The following is a 12,715-nucleotide window of genomic DNA, read 5'->3' on the forward strand; positions in this document are numbered from 1 at the left end:
CCTTAAAACTCAGCGCAACCTCACTAATGATCCAGAAATTGCTCAGAGATAGTTCGTTACCCATCTCAAAATATTATGCTGAGAACAATAGACCATTTATACTATTACGCAATAACATGCAACCGTCGAACATACTTGTAAATCCAGAAACGCCAATATTATTACCATGCTTGATTTCGAGTCTACGAATGCCATGCCGGCCGAGTTCACGTATGGTCCGCCTTGGTGGTGTTGCGTCTGGACCGGAAATGTGGCTTGAGCTGTAACGATCTAAGGAATTTGTGCATTCTAAATATACAGGGAAGATTTTTTCTAGCAGTACACAAGAGACCTAGGGCTCTAATATATAGCCAGAGGTACACAAAGAATATCTATCTATAGCTCTGGATGGTCTCACCATGGTGAAAACCCTTATATCATGACATGAGTGTTACTCTATGGATAAACTTTTGGCCCTATACGAGCCCAGAATGGATCAAGTCCTACAGGCGCTGGTACAAGTGGAAAGGAAAACAACATTAAAACAATCTAGAGGATCGGTCATCTCTTGCTACTCGGATACGCGACTCGTGGAGGACTGGGCGTTTATGGTTCGCTTATGCAGCAAGAAAGTGCTTTGATGTGGACATCATTTATTAGGCTGCACTGCATGACGACAGTGCGTGCCTCAATCTATTAGATTCCGTACTATAGATCGAAACTCTTTATGTTCTTTGTATACCTTCGACACTATACTAGAGCCTTATATCCCTTTTATATAGATATCTATACTATCGTTTTTTTTATATATTTACGATCTATAGATATCTTAGATCATTATATCTATTATTCATAATTTATATATAATTCATAATTTTACATTTTTAATAAATAAGCTATATATAATTATAGTAATTAATTATAATATTAGTATCTTAAAGATGATTTCCTTTAACCTCATCTTATCCTCATGCCAGTTGGTTTCGTAACACTTAGGGGTCTGACTCATACGCGGGTGAAATACGTTATTAGCGGCTACATTAAAAGCCCATTTTATTTTGACGCCATGATTAAAATACAGCACTTTGATTTGCTAATTCGTAGCAAATCTCTCCATACCTTATTTATAGTCGAAAAGCCACTTCAGCAATCATGGGACAGTCCTCAACGCGTATCGAGTCATAACACTAGGATACCGCGGGGCCACCACCAGAAATTGCATCTACATAACCTCGTTCCCAGATCAATCATATAAGACTTATAAGTGTCTTTTATTGAGGTATTATCACACGACTAATTTTGAGTGCTCTTTTCCAATCCTCATTGTTTCAGGCCCGCTGTGCGCGGAGCGCGTCGAGTAATATTAGTCGGCTTAGTTGTAACAGTCGGTCGGTCGTAGCTTTTCTGTGAGTAAATTAATCAGCCTAGATCGGGCTTTTTATTGGCTGAGTTTTTCACTTCTGACCTTAGCCTCTCATGGATTTCCCGAAAAACAAAGACTAGCGTTAATTAAGTTTACCTAGCATTAGAGAGCTGAATAATAAAAACTCAAATATAGTCGATATGGTCGACATGGTCATGTCTTTTGAACTCCGATTTTATTCTTAAATTAGATTGAAGAAGAGTTTAGCTGCCATCGTAAAGGTCGACGAAGCCTATTTCGGAAACCCATTCACAAACTATTCTGTAATGAGAACACGCTTCTATCTAAGCTCAGCTCGGTGATTATATTCTGTTGAAATTGGGGTCCGTTTCTCTGGGAGTTTACATTGAAGGGGAAAATCGATGAGGAGGCTTAAGGGACCCCACCAGAATACTATTATGCACCTGATAACATGGTACAGATTTAGGGTCCCTAGTGTGCTCTTCTACATTTGATTAAAGACCGCCAAGGTTGCTCGACTGATACCTTTCTCTCCTTTCTCTCGTCTCTCCTCTTCAAGACTTCTATACGGACTACTTCCACGATCTGATTCCTTCTCGCTATCTAGATAGATCGACTTGGCATTACAGTATCACCGTGAACATGTCTGAGTCCACCGAATATCAGCAGATAAAATTAGCTCTACGAGACGCAAAATGCGCGGCCTACGTCGAAGGATTCAAGCCTCCGTATAACTATGTCCCATCTCTAGGCGCTGGAGTGGCCTTTTGCGTCTTGTTTGGGCTTTCCTTAGCAATCCACACAGCACAATTTTCCTGGAAGAGGAAATGGTCCTATGTGCTATTTTCCATTGGTACCCTGGGTAAGACTGGACATTATGAGCAACTGGAGAATTTCAAGTTTAGTCAAATGGCTTATCATTGCATAGTTGAAATACTGGGTTGGGCAGCCCGGACATGGTCTGCACATTGCCCCTACAAGATGACTCCTTTCTTGATGCAAACATCGACTCTTATTCTTGGTAACCCCGCCTTTGCAGTCATTTCGGTTGGAAATGTTATTAGAAGGAAAAGGCTGACTGAAAGAAGCTCCGACCTTTTTTACGGCTGGTATATACATCATTCTCGGGGAATTCATTCGCCTCCTTGGGCGTAAATCTTCCATCCTCAGTCCTACGCTATACCTATGTATCTTCAGCACCTGTGATGTCATCTCACTCGTCATACAGGCTGTTGGTGGTGGTATGGCCTCTTCTGCAACCAACAAGATCAACGGCAATACTAAACCTGGCACGAACTTGATGGTCGGCGGCATTGTTTTCCAGATGGCGTCAATAACCGTCTTTGTCATCTTCGCCATCGATTTTCTGGTTCGCGTGATACGACTTGATCTGTTGCGTACCTTGCAGGGCTCAGTATTGCCGTTATTCAGCGCCACTGCCTTTTCTGTACTGTGCATCTATGTCAGAAGCATATACCGAACGATTGAATTGTTGCAAGGCTGGTCCGGTCCTATAATTTCAACAGAGAGATATTTCATTGTTCTGGATGGCTGCATGATGATCTTGGCTGTCGCCATATTCAATGTGTTCCACCCCGCCTGGTTTCTACCACACCGAAAGGAGGTCGATTTGACGAATGGGGAAGCTGATAAGGCAGACACGGTTCGTGTCTATATGAGCGAGGCGAAGACAGCATAGTCAAGCCTCATTGCATGAAGAATAACTCTAAAGGGCTACGCGTATGGAGATAGATAGGGTTAGCTACGCGTATGGAGATAGATAATATCTACCGCTTCGGACGTTAGAAGGATTTACTTGAAGGCTGTACGGGGTAAATAGAACTAGATATCTCTTGACTTGTACGAATTGGGCTCGCTTCTATCGTTCGAACACGTGGGTCCCGAACACCCACATCTCCTGGTGAAGAGGGGTCTATGGCAGCACCGTGATTAGGAATGTTGTAGCAAAAGCGGTTCTACGTGATGTTATTGGGTTTACCTTCTTTACTTAAAGTTGTTCAGTAAGCATCTAAGTGAGTAATACTAATAGTACCGTTTATAATTTTTCTTAGTTTCAGCGCCATATTTTCCTCATTTGACAAGCCATGTTGGAAAGCTAACTCTAGATGGTTTTAGAATTAGGTTCCTTAGAGGCATTTATTCCCTTGCGGGAATGACAGAACTCCAGATCCCGGCTCTCAAGTTGAGGAATGGAAGCAATCATTGTATATCTCCACTCCCAGTAACATCTGCCGTGAACTACGCCAGCGGCTGGTCGAGTTTTTAGGCATCATTTAGATACCTCCTGTTGGGGAGGCAGGTGTAGTTATTGCCACAACAGCACGTTGCGGCATCTGATTCTCGAGGACAGGTGCGGGTTGAGGTATAGATCAATGTAAACGAGGCGGGCATGAGAATACTTATCGGGATCTGTAGCTGAAATGAGTGAAACTTTACTCGCAAGCGCCTGAAGTTCTTCAACGCCGCGACGTTGAAAGTGGGTGAAACTGATTCGCTGCTCGGGTGTGCAATATGGGGCTCTAGAAGCTTTGGAGAGAAATTCCAGGATGTGGTGTGAGACTCGCATTCTGATATGGATTTGATGGATGTATTGATCTATAGAAAACTGGCCCACTGGATCAGTATCACTGCACAATACCAATGGCGGTTCTATAATATAGTCCGTGATGGGATTCTCATGAGATAAGGGGTACGTTTCCTTTTCGAGGTATTCCATGTCTTGCAGGATAGAATGTGAATCAGATAGCACCTTTTCAAGGTTTCCTAGATTAAGGAGGCATCTAATACGACTGCAAAGGGCTGAACAGTGATAGGAGAAAATAAGATGTCGAACCACGGGATATTCTGATGGGTCACAAGACTGGTAGAACCCTTGAATCCATACCAAGATAGCTTTGGGAGGGGGTCGGCCAGTTACGATAGCTTGCATTAACTGGGACAAATGTCAACTTGGTTATTAAATATAAGGTGAATAGAGACAAAATTAGTCTTACCAGCATATTATAGAAAATTACGAGCAAATTTCGCTTATCCGGTGTGCTAAAATTCTCCAGACCTCGTAGTTGAGTTAACTGTATCAGTCCAGAACTGTGGACTTTCCATTCAGAAGATCCAAGAACAGAGTTCACGGTGGTTTGTCCAGTTGAAAAAAGCTTAATATTAAGCCACTTAGTAAAATAAATGATGTAAAAAAGATTTTATTCCTGCGGCTCACCTTATACATGGATAATAGCAAGATGCCCAAGAAAGTATTGTCGGTTTTGCTTTCTCCAGCTTTATGGAGGGCTAGATTTATAGCAGTAATAGCATCTCCGTATGCCCTTGGTTGATGAGAGAGAACCTCAATAGACATAGTTGTGTTTGCCATATAAGAACAACCAATGACGTTACAAGCCTGGTAGAGAACAGACCCTGTTTCTGCTTTAGAAACGACGCGTAGAATGGTGCTGTAGATGCGTTCATCCAAATAAAGGGATAATTTAAAATTATGCATGGCCAAAGCCATAAAATGATCCTTCATTGGTTCAGCTAGACGATACTGGAGAGTGTAGCATCGTTCAGATGAATGAGGAGATGGATCAGCTGGCGTTGGATGACATTTCAGCTGGCCCGTGACCGCACATTGAAATCGGGTGTCAATCAAGGCAGAAGGTTTACCCTCATCTTGATTGCTTGTTCTACGGCGGTCTTTACCAATATGCGACTGAAAGGAAGAAACGCTCTCCACATGGAAACGCATGTCCAACTCATCTCGATATCCTGGGCATGGCAGTCCTTTTCTTTGACACTGGTTACACTCTGGTCGTATGAGGTCGCACTACTCGGTTCAGATCCTATTAATGAATTGTACATTCTAAAAAATTAAACAGGTTACTATACCTTAACGCGTCGTTTGCGACATGCATAGCAATCGCGGCTAGGTCGTCCCACATTAGGCATGTTATCGTGTGGTGAGAATGAATTACTGTACTCTGTAGATGTGAAGCAGACGTGGCCATATACGATTCACCTTCTCGATACGGAAACAGATTCGTACCTCTCAGTCAGAATGCAAGATTTAAAAGTATTTCCCAGGTCTTATACTGTATACTAGCCAAAGATGTGTCAACGTGTGATTGGTTAAGCTACTGTGGTCCACCGCCCAGTGCACGTTCCCGCCCAATGCACGATCGCGCGAAAATCGACCAATTTTTTAAAATTGAACAACTTCTCCAACATGGAACCAACTAGGCATTCTGACATGAATTGAGTGCTGTTGCTTATAAATAGGGTCAGATGGCATAAAAAAACGATTTCTATATATATGGTACTATTCATTGCTTTAGATCAGACAGTGGGAGTTGGAAGAAGGGTTCAACACATGAACAATAGTAATGAGTTTTAGGTGCGGCTGTAATCTCGTAGGCTCTTGGCTGCTTAATCCATTTAAGCTTTGACCTGTCCCTGGCCCATGACGACCACTTTTCAAGCCGGTCTTCAGAGTCTTTTCGGAGTGGAGCCGTTTCTAGCTTAACGTATTTGGGAATTCCATTCGACACTAGGAAATTGGCCCCTTATTCGAACCTGTACCCACTTAGTGCAATGATTGTGCCAAAGTTAGGAGTAAGGAGAATAGGTGGTGGATTATTTGCAACTAGGCTAGACTCACCTCATTTATGAGTGACTAACCACGGCCTAGTCGCAGGTTAGTACTAAGTTCTAACGTATTTTTTAAACCCCACGAGCTACCCAAGCTGGCACCATGTAGTGTCTTAAATTTGGTTATCCGATTCTATACACAGATTCGACCCGGGAATAATGAATGATCTTCTTCTGCCATTTCAGTTCTACAATGGCACACCGTTCAACAACACTCTCAAGAGTAGCGAGTCCTTGATGCCGTCGGCACGAGCCTTCAGTTCATCCACATCCCAGTTGACCCAGACGAACTTCCCTTGAGAAATTCGGCTTCACGGGATGCAAGTCAGACGTGGAAGTGAGCAGGGAGTTTTACTACAAATAGCAATCAGCCAACGCAATAAAGACAGAACAATTGAACAGTGGAGACACAGAGATGGAAGAAGTGGGAGAATGAATGGACATCTGCTTACTATCATCTTGTCCCACCCCTGCCATCTCTGTATCGGCATTGATCTCGGTGTTCACGACGCCGGTTGGACGTTGACAATATGTAAATCCGGATGTTCAGCCTGCAGGTAGTCGAACATCTTAGTGTTTGCCGCCTTGGTTGCGGCGTATTTCCATGAGCCAAGCAGGGGACTGATGTGTGCAATACACGACGAGACGTTGAACACCTTGGCTTTGGGTGCCAGCAGGGGCAACATCGCCTGGGCCGTGTTGAACGCGCCAATCATGTTCAGCTCCAGACCTTTGCGGTACTCCTCCTCGTCGTAGCCGGCGACAGTGCCGAGTGTCTGGAGGATGCCGGCGTTGTGTATGAAGACGTCAATCTTAGCTCCGCCAGCCTGCTTGACAGCACTGGCGAAGACGGCGTCCACTGCCACATGCTGGCTCAAATCAACACCGTCAAAAATCACGCTGGTTGTCCCATTGGTGTTGGCCTTACGGATTTCTTCGGCAGCCGACTGCAGTCTGTCGTTACGACGCCCGAAGATAGCGATGACTTTGGCACCGGCATGTGCGAAGGCGATTGCGGTGGCCTTGCCGATGCCGCTACCGCCGCCCGTAATAAAGACGAGTCTGTCAGTGGTCCATAGCTCGGGGCGGACGGGAGAGATTTGGGGGTAAGACTTGTTGTGCCATGTCTTGGTAAAGTATTTAAACAATTCATTTCCTGGATAAAGCTCGGCATTGCTACCCATCGTTGCGTTGGGTTCACGTAAACTGTCTTCACAAGGGATATTGAATTGTATGATGCTTCCAGGATACGTCCAATTTGAAGAAACTTTCTGGGCATAAAGTGACTGACCAGTCTATATCCTTTTGAAGGAGAGAACTTCCCTCGACTGGTGGCGTTTGAGATTACTTATATACGCGTGCTACCATTCCGTATCTAACTAGCAGCTAAACAGTCCGAAACTGGACCTTCTAGCAAGATGGTGGCAAGGAACATCTTTCCTTGGAATGGACCCGCGAATATTGGGGCATCATACTAGTTATTTAAAATTTAAACTTCTTCCTTTTTATAATTTAGTAATATAGTAATATTATATTAAAAAATTTATACTAAAATTAGCTAATAATTATAAGCCTAGAATGATTTATTAAATATTAATTATTTAAATAAAAAATTAAAAAAATTAAAATAATAAATTTCTATTTAATTATTTTTTAATAATAATTCAATATATATTAGATATTATGAAATAATTAAGAATAGTTATATCTCTTCTAGAATAATAATATGATAGTTAGCTTGATATATATATATTTAAGATAGCTAGGGTTTAGGTTAGTAAGGTATGTGCTTTGAGGTATGTATGATGTATCTCATACTGGTTATATAACTGTGGCGCACAGCTGTACATAGTCAATTCCTTTCCTCATGCTTAGTATTCTAGTCAAATGATACCATATACTCATCTATGTGCTGATCGTAATACCTCTCCCTGTCATGATATTCTCGTTCGATAGCTACCTGGATAGGAATACACAGTCATTGAATTGATTGGTGTAGATTTATACGTCTAGACCGAGCGACCGTGACAAAAAGGCCATGGAACTTCCATGGGCGGCGTTGGGCATGGGAGTTGGGAGCGACTTTTGAAAAGTTCCATGGGAGATGTCCACGCCTACCTGTAAACGACATAGATCACGTGGTATATACTGTCACCTAAAGCTGCTTTTTAAGTGTGAGAACAGCATTTTAGCTTCGGCTAGAAGGTCTTGGTCTTTTTGGCCGTACGGTTTAGTGCGACTCGGTGAAACTTGAGAATGCTCCCTTAGGTGGAACCGTAACACACTTCCATGTTACTCTTTTATGGTTACATCTGCCTAAGCCTCGCGTATACCCATGGACTACCCATTACCCATTTCTTGACAGGTAATGGGTAGTACCTGAGTTGGGCCATGATATGCTAAATAATATCTATAAGTGTTCAAAAATAATATATTTATTTTATATATATTCTATATTATATTTAGAAAATTTCTATATTTCTAATTCAATATATCTTAATTAGGCTTAATATAAGTATTTTATATAGAAATAGGTATTTAGTGAGTAACCTATGGGTTACTCACGATAGATAATAGGTAGATGGATATGGATCTGGGTAGCAGGATTGGACCTGTGGGGCCCGGTCCGAGTCCTGAGATCCTACCCACGGGTGGCCCATGTGAGGCCTAAATCTGCCTCTGGTCGTCTCCGTTCTACTTCCTTGGGAGGAAAAAAGTTAGCAAAGGGTTTTTTAATATACTCTTAGGATCAACATAAACGGTCCGATAAAAGACACACAATTTCCTAATCCCAACATGGCCGACAAGAGCAAGTACGCACAAGTCGACGACGATGCCAGCGACTATGGGGAGGAATACCAAATGCCTGTGCGGCAACAGCGGGGATGGATTTCAATATTGAGCTCATTTCTTCTTGGCCTCCTCACAATGGGAGTCTTCATGGCTTTTTATTTAGCCTTTATAATGCCAGAACCGTCACACGCACGCAACCTACCGGACGCTCGCAACGGCTCTGATCCCGACACTGGCCTTCCCTTATCCTGGTCTCATGGCGACTGCGGTAACTCGCCCGAAGACGCAAAAGCACGAGGCTGTCAATACAGCATCGTTCTTCACTCGTGGCTGCCAAAGTCTTGCCTTACAGAAGCTGATGTTGAAGACGCCAAGGACATGTACAAAGACCGCAATTGGCCCTATGAAACTGCGTTGGGCCACAACCTTACCATGCAAGAGCTTGGCGCTGGCGATTATGGACACTTTACTACTACGTTTGACTGGCATGTCACGCACTGCATGTATGTCTGGAAGCGGCTACACAGAATCATGTTGGATCCGACGCAAGAGCTGGATACATACACGGCCAACTATCATCATACAAGCCATTGCGTAGAGATGATTGGCGGCCATCCAGAGGGCATGAAGGACTCAGGCACAAAAATCTTTGTAAAGTATCCGAAATGCGCAAAATAGAAGTTTCCAATTTGGGAAAGTCGCATGTGAATAATTGGTACCGCTTCAGCAATAAAGTAGCAGAGTTACGAAGTATAAGACTCATCAACAATAAAGAAGTGGAAATTTTATATTCATGGCTGATTACCATTGCCTTTGGCCATGAAGCCATATTGAGGCTGTGCCTACAAAGAAGACTTGGAGGGCCTCTAAAATGACAAAAGTCCCCATTCGCCTAACACTTGCTTAATATTATTTATCTTTTCCAACTGTCATGATATTCATAATATCATATCGTATATTACAGCCTTGTACTCTAATCTTGTCGTATTGGTGCTCCTTTTACATACTTAAAGAAGTCCAAATCGGTCTGGGCCTTATGCTCTACCGCCCAATCTCTAATCTTTTCAAAATTCTTGCACGTATGCGTCGTCCTCACGTTCCCAAACATTTTCTGCTTCTTCTCACTCCATTCCCAATATATCGTGCTGATATCTGACGAACATTGGAGCGACTGTCTCAGTTGCTCGTAGCAATGCTCCATATGATAAATATTGTCAGCAGCTTCTTCCGAGCCTGATGTCAAATCAGTCTTGTAGACGTCGGGATATGCCAGCTTGCGCAGCATATTAAGGCAATGTAGTTGATGAAAAACATCGAGTTCCACAATGTAGCGACTAGCATCGTTTGTGAATGGGGTTGTTGCGTTGGGGAGTTTTGCAGCTGATTCGGCAGTAATTTGGGATATTAACACTTCTAAAAACCGATTAATTAGTTTTCATATCACGAAACTAGGCCATTTAGGGGCGGAACAAACGATTGTAAAGTTCATCCCATTGAGCGTCTACATCGCTTGAAGAGCCTTGGAATTTCGACTTGTCATCTCGCAGACCACCACTGAAAACAACTGTTTGATATTCAACCGCAGATTGTGCAGGTGCTTTTGTCGTATTAGAGATCTGGTTGTTGAAAAAATTACGGAGTTTCTTACAGTATATCTCATTTGGAATATACGCCTTGTTCGAGTCGTGTCTTTGCAAGATCCATGTGGCGAGTAGTACTAGTAGTAGCGTTATGTTCAGCACGCCAGAGTAGGGCAAAAGATGTGCCCATTTTTCTCGTCTCGACAGTCGCTTCGAAATTATAAAGACGTCTTTCTCCTCGTCAGCAAGAAAAGGCACCTCATCCGAGGTTCGATCAGTCGTCTTGTGCTCCATCTAATTCAATAAGACTCAAAATCTCAATGGGAACTCTCAAAATGAAGCCGGGCTCTGTTGACGCAGAACTGGAATGTCTTGCGGCGTTGATTATTTTGCTGAGCTACTACGTACGAACGAAAAGTCCTGTGTGAGGTGGTTTGCCGCGCGTGGACCTTCCTGTACCATGTACCGTGTACTGTGTGAGGAAAGTAATATGATGAAAGCCTGTTCCTGCTTAGAATCCACGAGTGATCCTTTAGGAACGTTGCATTTCTAGTTTTAGAAGGTTACATTTTCTTTTAGAACCCATAAAAACACCTGGTACCATGCTGACATGAGAATTGTCAGTATCATTCAGTTTGTATGAGCGGCTATTGGCCACCGTAAGTAAAGTCCTAGTTGCATCAGATGGCGTATCACTCAGATACCTACGCATGATAAATCACTAGCTCAGCCTACATGCGGAGGAAAATCAATAAAAAAACGCATTAGTGACTTGGTTGGTTGGTTTGTTGGTTGATAGGTTGATAGGTTGATTATTTCAATTATAGTGTTGCAGCCCCCAGAGTTACTTTTAGTGCTATGCAGAGTTCCCCACAGATTAAATACACAGATAGTGCCCGTCGTAGTATCACTGGTGTCCATTTCTTTCCTTAGTTATTTAGTCACTAGAGCTATACCCCACGTAGAGGCGCATTTTGATATCGATGAATCAACCTGGTAACGTAAATGTCAAGCAGGACACCTGCTAACGCTGCATTGTAACGTTCCGAAGTTAATGCTCTACTTTAATACATTAGCAGTCAGATATATAGATATCCAGTACATCCATGCTATATTTATAAGAGCATCCTCACACATTAAACAACAATACTTGTCTCAAAATATCTATTCATTCTGACAAATTTCAAGATGAAGACTGTTCTTCCCATTGCCTTCGCACTATTCAGTGCTGCCATTGCTGCACCAATTCAGCCACAGAGCGCTGACAGCAGCAAGCGTTCTGAGGCTGAAAGCCCCGATATTCTGTACAACAACGGAGCCGGTTGGGGGAAGCGTTCTGAAGCTGAAAGCCCCGATATTTTGTACAACAACCAAGCCGGTTGGGGGAAGCGTTCCGAGGCTGAAAGCCCCGATATTCTGTACAACAACCAAGCCGGTTGGGGGAAGCGTTCTGAAGCTGAAAGCCCCGATATTCTGTACAACAACCAAGCCGGTTGGGGGAAGCGTTCTGAAGCTGAAAGCCCCGATATTCTGTACAACAACCAAGCCGGTTGGGGGAAGCGTTCTGAAGCTGAAAGCCCCGATATTCTGTACAACAACGGAGCCGGTTGGGGGAAGCGTTCCGAGGCTGAAAGCCCCGATATTCTGTACAACAACGGAGCCGGTTGGGGGAAGCGTTCTGAAGCTGAAAGCCCCGATATTCTGTACAACAACGGAGCCGGTTGGGGGAAGCGTTCCGAGGCTGAAAGCCCCGATATTCTGTACAACAACGGAGCCGGTTGGGGGAAGCGTTCTGAAGCTGAAAGCCCCGATATTCTGTACAACAACCAAGCCGGTTGGGGGAAGCGTTCTGAGGCTTAAATCCTCGATGTTTTACATAACAACGCGACTAGTTGGGAAATAACCTGACGTATGAGCTTAGACTATCACCACCGTTATACTCATAGTTGTGAATTAAGACATAGTCTACTCGAATTCTACTTTATAAAACCCAAGCTCATGGACACGGCCCTATCCCAGGCCGTGTTACAGTATATTTAATTTATCTGTTCTAATTATTAAATACTAGAGCATATTTAAATGTACTGTTTAAACTGATCTATATAGAAATTTAAGCAATTTATTGGTGTTGGATGACTAAATGTTATAAAATTTAATTTGGGGGTGGAAAACGCGGACCGTTCGGGGGTATCATTCGCTAGTGAATACGTTAAGCACTACAGTCCGCTGGTACCGTTACATCCACTTATTCTATTCGTACGCAGTTTGCCAAACTCCTTCCATTATAACTTACTAGAGTCTCGAGATCACCATAACTCGC

At 43.2% G+C, this 12,715-nt stretch overlaps 6 protein-coding genes across 6 annotated transcripts; 3 read left to right on the plus strand and 3 right to left on the minus strand.

Annotated features, from left to right (window-relative positions):
- Nucleotides 1–2,005: 2,005 nt before the first annotated feature.
- Nucleotides 2,006–3,062, plus strand: BGW36DRAFT_426968 (putative RTA1 domain protein; the record flags this gene model as incomplete). Its single annotated transcript, XM_046220345.1, has 3 exons — nucleotides 2,006–2,225; nucleotides 2,292–2,384; nucleotides 2,452–3,062. The coding sequence occupies 3 exons, from the start codon at nucleotides 2,006–2,008 to the stop codon at nucleotides 3,060–3,062; spliced, it is 924 nt and encodes a 307-aa protein (XP_046073770.1).
- Nucleotides 3,063–3,414: 352 nt separating this feature from the next.
- Nucleotides 3,415–5,420, minus strand: BGW36DRAFT_159072 (uncharacterized protein). The gene is made up of 4 exons (XM_046209566.1): nucleotides 5,264–5,420; nucleotides 4,599–5,201; nucleotides 4,378–4,536; nucleotides 3,415–4,316 (listed from the first exon to the last, which is right to left on the minus strand). The coding sequence occupies exons 1-4, from the start codon at nucleotides 5,321–5,323 to the stop codon at nucleotides 3,690–3,692; spliced, it is 1,449 nt and encodes a 482-aa protein (XP_046073771.1). The 5' UTR covers nucleotides 5,324–5,420; the 3' UTR covers nucleotides 3,415–3,689.
- A 512-nt stretch (nucleotides 5,421–5,932) lies between these two features.
- BGW36DRAFT_416609 (putative short-chain dehydrogenase) lies at nucleotides 5,933–7,206 on the minus strand (the record flags this gene model as incomplete). Its single annotated transcript, XM_046219348.1, has 3 exons — nucleotides 5,933–6,317; nucleotides 6,475–6,517; nucleotides 6,544–7,206. 3 exons carry the CDS (start codon nucleotides 7,204–7,206, stop codon nucleotides 6,211–6,213), a joined length of 813 nt encoding a protein of 270 aa, XP_046073772.1. The 3' UTR covers nucleotides 5,933–6,210.
- Nucleotides 7,207–8,709: 1,503 nt separating this feature from the next.
- On the plus strand, nucleotides 8,710–9,777 carry BGW36DRAFT_377733 (uncharacterized protein). Its single transcript, XM_046216019.1, has one exon. The coding sequence runs from the start codon at nucleotides 8,819–8,821 to the stop codon at nucleotides 9,491–9,493; it is 675 nt and encodes a 224-aa protein (XP_046073773.1). The 5' UTR covers nucleotides 8,710–8,818; the 3' UTR covers nucleotides 9,494–9,777.
- An 11-nt stretch (nucleotides 9,778–9,788) lies between these two features.
- On the minus strand, nucleotides 9,789–10,689 carry BGW36DRAFT_426971 (uncharacterized protein; the record flags this gene model as incomplete). Its single annotated transcript, XM_046220346.1, has 3 exons — nucleotides 9,789–10,228; nucleotides 10,290–10,412; nucleotides 10,464–10,689. The coding sequence occupies 3 exons, from the start codon at nucleotides 10,687–10,689 to the stop codon at nucleotides 9,789–9,791; spliced, it is 789 nt and encodes a 262-aa protein (XP_046073774.1).
- Nucleotides 10,690–11,583: 894 nt separating this feature from the next.
- On the plus strand, nucleotides 11,584–12,255 carry BGW36DRAFT_449514 (uncharacterized protein; the record flags this gene model as incomplete). The annotated part of the gene is made up of 1 exon (XM_046221786.1): nucleotides 11,584–12,255. One exon carries the CDS (start codon nucleotides 11,584–11,586, stop codon nucleotides 12,253–12,255), a length of 672 nt encoding a protein of 223 aa, XP_046073775.1.
- Between the last annotated feature and the right edge of the window lie 460 nt (nucleotides 12,256–12,715).

Source organism: Talaromyces proteolyticus (assembly GCF_021365285.1).
Source record: "Talaromyces proteolyticus strain PMI_201 chromosome Unknown BGW36scaffold_5, whole genome shotgun sequence".
In the NCBI taxonomy this organism is placed as follows: Eukaryota; Fungi; Ascomycota; class Eurotiomycetes; order Eurotiales; family Trichocomaceae; genus Talaromyces; species Talaromyces proteolyticus.

Bases quoted from the DNA above. Each gene is read 5' to 3' on its own strand.
- BGW36DRAFT_159072 (XM_046209566.1), bottom strand. From the start codon at position 5,323: ATGCCTAATGTGGGACGACCTAGCCGCGATTGCTATGCATGTCGCAAA. The intron at 5,202-5,263 runs GTATAGTAACCT...TGAACCGAGTAG, and splicing joins GTCGCAAACGACGCGTTAAG to TGCGACCTCATACGACCAGA. The intron at 4,537-4,598 runs GTGAGCCGCAGG...CTTAATATTAAG, and splicing joins TGCTATTATCCATGTATAAG to CTTTTTTCAACTGGACAAAC.
- BGW36DRAFT_377733 (XM_046216019.1), top strand. From the start codon at position 8,819: ATGGCCGACAAGAGCAAGTACGCACAAGTCGACGACGATGCCAGCGAC.